This window comes from Mandrillus leucophaeus, unplaced genomic scaffold (genome assembly GCF_000951045.1).
Source record: "Mandrillus leucophaeus isolate KB7577 unplaced genomic scaffold, Mleu.le_1.0 Scaffold112, whole genome shotgun sequence".
NCBI classification, from domain to species: Eukaryota; Metazoa; Chordata; class Mammalia; order Primates; family Cercopithecidae; genus Mandrillus; species Mandrillus leucophaeus.
In genome coordinates, this window is record NW_012099432.1 from 1876812 (window position 1) to 1887298 (window position 10487).

Sequence of the window (10487 nt, forward strand, 5' to 3'; positions counted from 1 at the left end):
GGCCTCCCAAAGTGCTGGGATTACAGGCGCGAGCCACCGCGCCCGGCCTTTTTTTTTTAAGACAGAGTTTCCCCTGTTGCCCAGGCTGAAGTGCGTGGTGGGATCTCAGCTCACTGCAACCTCTGCCTCCTGAGTTCAAGCGATTCTCCTGCCTCAGCCTCCTAAGTAGCTGGGATTACAGGCATGACCCACCACACCTGGCTTTTTTTTTTTTTTTTTTGAAATGGAGTCTCGCTCTATCACCCAGACTGGAATGCAATGGTGCAATCTTGGCTCACTGCAACCTCTGCCTCCCGGGTTCAAGCAATTCTCCTGCCTGAGCCTGAACAGTAGCTGGGATTACAGGCACCTGCTACTACGCCAGCTAATTTTTATATTTTTAGTAGAGAATGGGTTTCACCATGTTGGCCAGGTTGGTCTCGAACTCCTGGGCTAAAGCGATCCTCCCGTCTCAGCCTCTCAAAGTGCTAGGACTACAGTCATGAGTCACCGTGCCTGGCCTTCCCTATATTTTTCTTTGTTAGTGTAAACAGAGGCCACTCTGGACATGGCTCTGAGCCATGAGGCCTAGACTCCAATCCTGACCACTCAGGGGCTGTGAGACCCTGGGCAGTGGGACCCTAGCTACTCTGTGCCTCAGTTTCCCCAATGGGAGCCATAGCACCCCTCCACCTTGGGGCCTGTGGTGAGGACTGAAGGTGGGATCCCTGTGAAGCGTGACCGTAGTAGCACCTGCCTGTGGACACATCATTGCAACCTAATTGAAGATTTTGAGAAAAGCAACTTGTCCTCACTCCCAGAAAGAGAAAATCTCAAATGAGGGTACCATCTAGGTCTTTCATCTGTCCATAAACTTCCCAACAGCATCTCACCTGCCTCCGAGGACCCCAGCCTGTCACATGTGCCCAGGGATGGTTTTTCTTCCCAGGCAGCCCACTTATGGTTCTCAGCTCAACTGTCGCCTCTCCCTGGAAGCCCTCGGTGATTTCTCCCCACCTGAGTTGGGTTAGGGACCTCCTCCTGGCCTGTGTGACCCCGGCAACAGCCCTGATTACCCTTCTTGGTGATGTATCTGTCTCATTCTGTGAAGGCAGGGACTGAACCAGTGACAGGCATTCGGTATTACCACCCCCTTGCCCAGCCCCAGCAGGCACCTTGATGACCAGGAAGATGTCAGGTGAGGGGTAGGTCACGGAGAAGATGGCAGAGCGGGCCAAGGTGGAGATGGCAGGGTGGGTGCCATGAGCCCGAAGCAGCCCCTTTATGGAGTCCGAGTTCAGGTCGAAGTAGAAGTTCTCCGAGATCTGGGGACACCAGAGGCAGCTGGGCCACTACCTATGGGAAGCCCACAGCCCCCCAACAAGGAGGAGGAAGGGGAGGAAAGAGAAAAAAGGGGCTCCTACCTTCTTTTTCTCCCGCACGTCATACAGAGCCAAGATCCCAAAGATGGGCTCAATTTCAATCTCAAACCTACAAGTAAATGGGAGGGAGGGGGTTCTCCTTAATACTTCCCGCCATCCACACACCCCACTCCCTCTTGGGGCCCAAGGTGGAGGGCATCTGACTCCCACTGGGCCACATGGAACCGCCACTTAAGGGCTTACAGAAAAGGTACATCTCATTTTGCAAAAGGGGAAACTGAGGCAGTAAAGGTTTTTTTATTGTTTTTTTTGAGACAGAGTCTTGCTCTTTTGCCCAGGCTGGAGTGCAGTGGCGCGATCTTGGCTCACTGCAACCTCTGCCTCCCCAGTTCAAGTGATTCTCCTGCCTCAGCCTCCCAGGTAGCGGGGATTACAGGTGTGTGCCACCACACCAGGTGAATTTTTGTATTTTTAGTAGAGACGGAGTTTCACCGTGTTGGCCAGGCTGGTCTCAAACTCCTGACCTCAAGTGATCTGCCCACCTCGGCCTCCCAAAGTGCTGGGATTACAGGTATGAGCCGCTGCACCTGGCCCCCAGGCTGGTCTTGAGCTCCTGCACTCAAACGATCTTCCTCCTGCCTCAGTATCCCAAAGTATTGGGATTACAGGCTTCAGCCACTGCACCCCAGCCTTACCCCTACATTTGATCAACTCTGCCCCCAGGACCCCTGCCTGCCCTGCTGCCATAATCCACCCATTATCCGCCCTATATCCATCTTATTAATTCTGCTTCTTGTCTATGGTCCTCATTAGAAGGCACAGTTAGCCCCCAAGGTCAGGGATTTGTCTATCAAGGTCACGGTTGGGTCTCTGATGCCCCTGGCACAGTAGGTACTCTCGGTGTAGGTTTGTTGAGTGACTGAGTGAGAGTGATACTTCCTGTGTACGGGGTGTGCCACGCACCAGTCACAGGACGTAGTCGCCGCAGCAGGGACGACGGGCGCCTCATGTCAGCCAGGAACTTGAAGAGGTCCTCGTCACTAAGTCGCTCAGCCTCCTACATGGGACCCGCTCCCGTCAGCCTGGGCCGGGGGGCTAGGGGTCCCCAGGGCTGATGCAGCCAGCGGGGAGAGGGACAGTCCCTGGCCCCGGGGTAGGACACCTGCTTAAAGAAGTTTGTGACAGTTAGCGTGGCTGGGCGGAAGCCAGAGAAACTGCAGGCGTCGTCCCCACTACTCGCCCGGTCCTGGGGCCCCCGACGGCGGCGGTCTGTCCAAGCTGGCCGGCGCTCTAGAGGAGGGAGTGACAATGACAAAAGGGGGACCAAGATGAAACAAGGAGACTCAGGGGCGGCACAGTTCGGCCAGCAGAGGGCGCACCCCACTCGCTCCGTAGCCCCGCCCCAGGCCTGTCAGCACCACCCTTTAGCCCCGCCCCGATTCCCGCCCCAGGGCTGTTAGCCCCGCCTCCTCACCGCCCTCCGAGTCAGAGTCCCGGTCCAGCTGCCCAGCGCTGCTCACGATGTTGGCCAAGTGCACGGCCGTCCAGGCAAAGGGCATGCGGTAGCGGCCCAGGCGGGTGCAGAACTGCTCAGCCGCCAGGCGCAGCTTCTCTAGCTTCTCTTTGTTCTATGGGGAGACCCCCGTCCCCTGCCAGCTCAGCATCCTAGCCCTGCTGAGTCAGGAATCTGGCCTGCCCCTGGTTCAGCCCCCACACACTTACCTTGGCTGTGTCTACTTCTTTCATCACCATGTAAGGCTCACAGCACTCACTGATGTCCCCTTGCTGAAGCACCTTCTCCAACTGCGGGGCAGATGAATGAATCCAGTGAGGCGCCGCCCGAACGCTCTGTTCCTTCCTACTGACTCCCCAGCCTCCAGGACCCCTCATGGGCCCTCAGACACTCCTATCATATGAAGGCTTTTGCTCCAACACCTCCCATGGCTCCCACTGTCCTTAGGATCAAGGGTTAGTGCTTGACCTGCCTGGTGGCTACTCCCTCCCATTCTTCAGATCCACCCCCAAACTCCAAGCCCACCTTTAGCTGGTGATATTTTCCCTACATTTACTTATTTATTTACATTTATGTATGTATGTATGTATGTATGTATGTATGTATGTATTATAGAGACAGGGGTCTCGCTATGTTGCCCAGGCTGGTCTCAAACTCCTGGGCTCAAGTGATGCCCCCACCTCTGCCTCCCAAAGTGCTGGGATAACAGGCATGAGCCATCACGTCCCCGGCTTGCCATGCAAATTTTTTTTTTTTTTTGAGATAGAGTCTTGCTTTGTCGCCTAGGCTGGAGTGCAGTGGCGTGATGTCCGCTCACTGCAAGCTCCGCCCCCTCCGGGTTCATGGCATTCTCCTGCTTCAGCCTCCTGAGTAGCTGGGACTACAGGCACGTGCCACCACGCCTGGCTAATTTTCTGTTTGTTTTTTCTTTTTTGAGATGGAGTATCGCTGTCTCACCCAGGCTGGAGTGCAGTGGTGCGAACTCAGCTCACTGCAAGCTCCGCCTCCCGGGTGCATGCCATTCTCCTGCCTCAGCCTCCGAGTAGCTGGGACTACAGGTGCCCACGACTGCGCCCGGCTAATTTTTTGTGTTTTTAGTAGAGACGGGGCTTCACTGTGGTCTTGATCTCCTGACCTCGTGATCCGTCCACCTCGGCCTCCCAAAGTGCTGGGATTATAGGCATGAGCCACTGTGCCCGGCCAATTTTTTGTGTTTTTAGTAGAGACAGGGTTTCACCATGTTGGCCAGGCTGGTCTCGATCTCCTGACCTCGTGATCCGCCCATCTCGGCCTCCCAAAATGCTGGGATTACAGGCGTGAGCCACCGTGCCCGGCCGACGCTGAAACTTTTTTTTCCCCCTTCCTACACCCTTAGTAAGTAACTCACACAGAGTTCCTCCTCCCTGCAACCACAGCCCTTTTTCAGTTGGCATGGGGGCAGTTTTGGGCTCAACAATCCCCACATCTTGAAATTCTCAACTTCTGGGCTTCCCCGTCTCTCCTTTCTGGGGTGTCATCTGCCACCACTGTCACGCTGCATGGAGTTCCCATCTCGCTCACCTGAATGGCCACCATAAGTCCTTCCCTGTCTTACTCTACCTTGCTGGCCTCCGCTCACCATGCACCTCCAAACTGAAACACTGAGTACTCCCCGTTACATCCCTTCCATCCTCTCTATTCAGCCAGTTCCTCTTCCTCACTGAGTCTCCACGTACACGTCCCTCTGCAAGGGAAGCTGTCCCAGATACCCGCTCCTACCCCTCAAGCTGGGTCAGGAGCCTCCTCCAGGACTCTACACACTTTCAGTGTCACTTATCCTGGCTCTGTGTGGTCATTACATGGTTATGTGTCCTGTATACAGTAGGGACTTCATAAATGGTTTTTTTGTTTGTTTTTTGAGGCTGGAGTGCAGTGGCACAATCTCAGCTCACCGCAACCTCTGTTCTCCGGGTCAAGTGATTCTCCTGCCTCAGCCTCCTGAGTAGCAGGGATTACAGGTGCCTGCCACCACGTCTGGCTAATTTTTTTTTTTTTAGTAGAGATGGTGTTTTGCCATGTTGGCCAGGCTGGTCTCAAACTTAGCTCTGGTGATCCGCCCGCCTCGCTTCCTAAAGTATTAGGATTACAGGTGGGAGCCACCGCGCCCGGCCAGTAAGTGTTTGTTGAATGACTGGATGAGCCCACAGAGCCAGTTCCCAATCCTTGTGTTTAGGGCAGGAGGCCCACCCAGGCCTCAGGCCAGCATGGAGCCTCCCTTTCCTGCCCTGATCCAGGCAGGAACTCGGGGTGGGGAGAGGCAGGGCCAGGCTCAGGTCCAAGTCCACATCCTGTTCAACTCTGTTCCCACGCACTTCTGCTGCTCCCTGGGGGCTGGTGTGGAGGGGGCTGAGAGCCAGGCCCAGGGTCACTAGCACCCGCCCCAAAGCCTCCCAGCCAAACCCTGGATCCCAGCAGCAGGGCCGGCAAGCGCCAGACTCCAGCTTCACAAGTTGTATGGTCTTGGCACCATGATGTTACCACTCTGTGCCTCAGTTTCCCCACCTTTGCCCACTTCATGAGGTTGTGGTGAAGATTAGATGGGTTCATATACATGAAAGGCTGAGAACTGATCCTGGCATACAATTGGCACTTAAGAATTGGTGACTTGGGATAACGAAAAAGGAAGTCTTACTTCCCCCTATAAAAGCCCATAGGTGGCCACATAGGTGACAGGGCCGCACACAGTAATGGCACTACTCATGTAGTGTGTACCCCACCGGAACCCACGCGGTCCTTTCACGCATCTAAGAAGAGGGACCCATCGGTACACTCACTTGAGCGACAGACACTTGACCAAGATCCTCTGTCCAAAGTGCTCGCGGGGTGGCTCTGGGCGGCTACAGCGTTCCACGGCTTCGTCCTGCCAAGAGTCGGGGGCAGGAGCTGCGGGGGAGCAGCTGGGACATCCTCCAGGAAGGGTCTGGAATGCCCAGCTTCAGACCAGCTCTACCCCAGCCTGACTAACCGTCTTTCTGTCCCTGCCTCTGAGCCTTTACACATGCTGTTCCCGTGCCTGGAATGCCCATCTTCTCCCGCTCCTCCTTGTCTGGCTAATGTCTGCTCACTGTTCATATATACTTCTGCTATATAGAGGTACATAGTAGGTGTCCATGTATAGAAGCTTTTTTTTTTTTTTTAAATGGAGTCTCACTCTGTCGCCCATGCTGGAGTGCAGTGGTGTGATCTTGGCTCACTGCAACCTCTACCTTCCAGGTTCATGTGATTCTCCTGCCTCAGCCTCTGGAGTAGCTGGGATTGCAGCTTAGCCAACCCTTCCTCCAGGAAGTCCTCCCTGATCCCTGAGGCCTGGGCAGGCACCTCTTCAGGTGCCCACAATGTCCTGGTGTAAGGAGCCATGGTGGCTGGGACACTGAGGACCGTGTGAGGGACAATTACCAGCACCTCATCATGGCACTACTCTGTCTGGGTTATAAGCTCCTAGTAGAGAGGTCTCTCCTCCACCAGTGAACTCTGAAGGCAGGGACTGGGTCTCTCTATTCATGGCTATATCCCCAATGCCAACAATACAGTGGGTACCCAAACATGTTAGTCAAATTATTATAGAGGTATACAATAGGTACCTACTAAAAGTTGGTTGGATGAACATAAGCACATACAGAAAGCATCCAATAAATGCTGATTGGTGAAATAGGGATATATACCCAATAAGGCACCCAATAAGTACTGATTGAATAAATATGGGTGTATATAGTAAGCACTCAATAAATGGCTAAATACAAACACAGGAGTATACACTAGGTACCAAATAAATGTTGGTTGGATAAAAATAGGCGTATGTGGTAGGTGTTCAATAAATATTGGTTGATTAAATAGAGAACTATACAGTAGGCATTCATGTATTGAATAAATATAGGGATATACAGTTGGTACCCAATACATGCTTGTTGGATAAATAATTTTTAAAAATTTATTTTCTGGCCGGGTGCAGTGGCTCATGCCTATAATCCCAGCACTCTGGGAGGCTGAGGCAGGTGGATCACAAGGTCAGGAGTTTGAGACCAGCCTGGCCAACATGTTGAAACCCCATCTCTACTAAAAATACAAAAATTAGCCAGGCGTGGTGGCGCACGCCTGTAGTCCCAGCTACTCAGGAGGCTGAAGCAGAAGAATCGCTTGAATCCAGGAGGTGGAGGTTGCCGTGAGCTGAGATCGTGCCACTGCACTCCAGCTTGGGCGACAGAGCGAGACTCATCTCAAAAAAAAAAAATTTATTTTATATATGTTTTTACCTTTCCTATGGTGTTGATGGTTGGATAAATATAGGAGTATATAGTAGGTGTCCACATATAAAAGCTATTGAATAAACTTAGGAGATACAGTAGGTGCCCACTAAATGCTGGTTGGCTAACTATAAAAGTATACAGTAGGTGTCCATATACAGAAGCTATCTTGTTTTTTTTTTTGAGTCTCGCCTCAGCTTCGCAAAGTGCTGGGATTACAGGTATGAGCCACCACGCCCAGCCAGAAGCTACTTTTTTTGTTTTTGTTTTTGTTTTTTTTGAGACAGAGTTTTGCTCTGTTGTCTAGGCTGGAGTGCAGTGATGTTGATCTCAGCTCACTGCAGCCTTGGCCTCCCGGGTTCTGGAGATTCTCATGCCTCAGCCTCCTAGGTAGCTGGGATTACAGGCACCTGCCACCATGCCTGGCTAACTTTTGTATTTTTAGTAGAGACGGGGTTTCGCCATGTTGACTGGTCTTGAACTCCTGGCCTCAAGTGATCTGCCCACCTTGGCCTCCCAAAGTGCTGGGATTACAGGCCTGAGCCACCATGCCTGGCCTAGAAGCTATTGAATAAGCATAGGGTATACAGTAGGCACCCAATACATGCTGGTTGGATATAGGGGTATATAGTAGGTGTCCACATATAGAATCTATTTAATAAACATAGGATATACAGTAGGTGTCCAATAAACGCTGATTAGATTACTATAGGGGTATATAGTAGATGTCCATCTATAGAAGCTATTGAATAAACATGAAGTATACAATAGGCACCCAGTAAATGCTGGTTGGCTGATATCTGGGAAGGGGCACCTACCTCGTCAGGCGCCGGGTAGAGGGTAAGCAGGGCCGGGGGCCGGTGCTGCCGTCGAAGGCTTTCATTGCGCCGGTCCACATCTTCTGGGGCCGCCCGCTCTAGCAGCGAGGGCAGCAATGAGTCAGCTGCCAGGTTCCTCAGGTCGAAGATGCTAGAGGCACCACTGCTTCGAGGGGTGTCTTCCGGGGAGCCTGAGCCGCGCCGGGAGTCATTCTGCCAGTGGACAATGAGCAAGCACTGAGTGCCAGCTGTATACACCCTCACCACACTCTGGTGAGAGTGTCCTCAGACTCATTCTAGAGATGGGGAAATTGAGGGTCAGGGGCTGAGGGTCATCACTGTAAGGATCACCTGGGGGTTTTGCCTACCCTCTTTCCAGAAACTTCTGTCTGGAGAGCCTCCCAATTTTTACCATTGTTGGGGGAGGCTACTCCTTATCCCACATTTGGGGCTTCAGGTGATTCTTATCTAGCCAATCAGAACACATCCACCCACCCTAGGGACTGGCTCCAAGGGCCTGGGCTGGGCCAATGAGAGCCTTCCCTGGGACTTTGTTCACTGTTGCCAGGGAAGGAGAGAGTTCCTCCTGACCTTCCTGCACTGGATCAAATCTCAGCTCAGCTCTGTGACACTGAGTCTCTGACCCCCAACTTTAAGGGCCTCAGTTTCCCCATGTACATCTAAACATAATAACAAAAATAGCCGGCGTGGTGGCCCATGCCTGTAATCCCAGCTACCCAGGAGGCTGAGGTGGGAGGATCGCTTGAACCCGGGAGGTGAAGGTTGCAGTGAGCTGAGATCGTGCCACTGTACTCCAGCCTGGGTGACAGAGTGAGACTCCATCTCAAAATAATTAATTAAAATAATAATAATAATGAAAACAACAATAATCTTTGGAATAATTACGGTTGGTATACAGTAAGTGCCCAGTAAATGTTGACTGACAAAATACAGGCTCAAGGCCTCTAAGAACCTTGCTGTGCCTCAGTTTCCTCACCTGGGTGTAATGGCTGCCCTGACTCCTAGGATGAAAGGAGAGAACACATATAAAGCCTTTAGTATACCCTAAGCACTCAATAAATGTTTACAATTATGACCCCTAACTTTTTACTCATGGGGACTGATGCAATTCCTTTTGAGCTCAAGACTGTTTGGGTCATTTCCTGTCACATGTGACCAAAACCTGAGACTGGAGCCTCCACACATACCCCTTCAGTGACCCCAGCCAGGGAATTCCTCACCGAGTCCTCAGGGCCGGACCTCTCGTCTCCAGAAGCATCCTGCTCAAAGACCTGGCGGGGGAGGCCCTTCTGTCGCTCTCGCTGTGTCTCCGTGGTGACGGGGCTGTATGCTGCACTCAGGTACTGATACCTAGCAGGAAACGGGGCTGGGCAGGTAGGGAGGGCTGAGGGCCCCCAGGGGCTCCCCAGTGTGTTCCGACACACCTACTCGGCCCCTAGAAGCCACCCTCCTCGTGCTCCACCTGACAAGTTTGCCTGCTCTTGCAGGGACAATGGGCAGATACACAGTAGGACCGGCTGCAGACATCAGCTCAGCCCTTTTGGGTTCCGAACCCCCTGAGCTGCCCCCAAGTCAGACTCACCTTCTGTGGACGATGACCCAGTCCTCGATATACATCTCCACTGCGGCCCTCACCTGAGCATCCAGTTTTCTGCAGTAAAAGAAGATCAGGGTAAACAGAGGCAGGGTCTCTGCGAATCCTTCTGCTAGCCTGTAAGGTTAGCACTGTCCTGCCTATTCCAGACAAGGAGAGACAGAGGCTCAGAGAAAAAGCATGGCTTGTCCAAGGTCACGGCCCAGCCAGGAGCTGAACTCGGGCGGTTGATGTGGATGGCAGAGACAGAGCGGAATCACAGGCCGAGAGGGTGTGGGGCTACCCACTCATCCTTGGGGATCCCGGGCTCTGTGGTCCGGCATTCCCGGGGCTGCAGCAGCAGCTCCAAGTCGTCAGCTGGGAATTCGACCAGGTCCCTGAGGGGCCCGGGCTCAGCGTCTGGTGGCCGGCTCAGAAGTACATCCTCAAAGTCCAGGGGCTCGACAACTTCAGTCAGTGGGACCTGGATTGGAGCAAAGTGGCTGTGATCGCACTGCCCAGGAGGCTGAGAGTGGAGGCGTGAGGCAGGGGTGGGTGCGTGCTGGCTTCAAACTCAAATAGGAGGGCGGTGGGAGCCATGGAGGGTGTTGGAGCTACGGAGGAGCCATGGAGGAGGGTGACCTCAGACTCTCCACCCCCACCTCAGCTTTCCCTGCCCTGCCCCTCCCTCCAGGGGCTCCAGGAAGGAAATCACACCCCATGCCTGGAAGGGCAGAAACTAACAGTGGAAGGAAAGAAATGTTGACAGAGGCCAGGCAAGACACAATTCCTAAATCCCTCCCAACCCTCTGGGCAACATGGATGGCCCCACCTCTCTTAGGCAAAAGCCACTCCCCTCCCCAACTTCCCTCCTCCATCCCCATCTGGGTGGTCCAGGTGGCTGGAGGTGGGGGACATCAG

At 53.3% G+C, this 10487-nt stretch overlaps 1 protein-coding gene across 1 annotated transcript in view; it reads right to left on the reverse strand.

Moving 5' to 3' along the window:
* Positions 1–10487, reverse strand: part of LOC105550163 (dedicator of cytokinesis protein 6-like) — an 11629-nt gene that overhangs the window by 493 nt on the left and 649 nt on the right. The window contains exons 3-9 of the mRNA XM_011995052.1: positions 9875–10050; positions 9576–9644; positions 9214–9343; positions 7973–8185; positions 5688–5773; positions 1404–1470; positions 1164–1304 (exon numbers count right to left, since the gene is read on the reverse strand). Of these exons, the coding sequence (XP_011850442.1) occupies positions 1164–1304; positions 1404–1470; positions 5688–5773; positions 7973–8185; positions 9214–9343; positions 9576–9644; positions 9875–10050 (882 nt within the window). The remainder of the gene's footprint in view (positions 1–1163; positions 1305–1403; positions 1471–5687; positions 5774–7972; positions 8186–9213; positions 9344–9575; positions 9645–9874; positions 10051–10487) is intronic.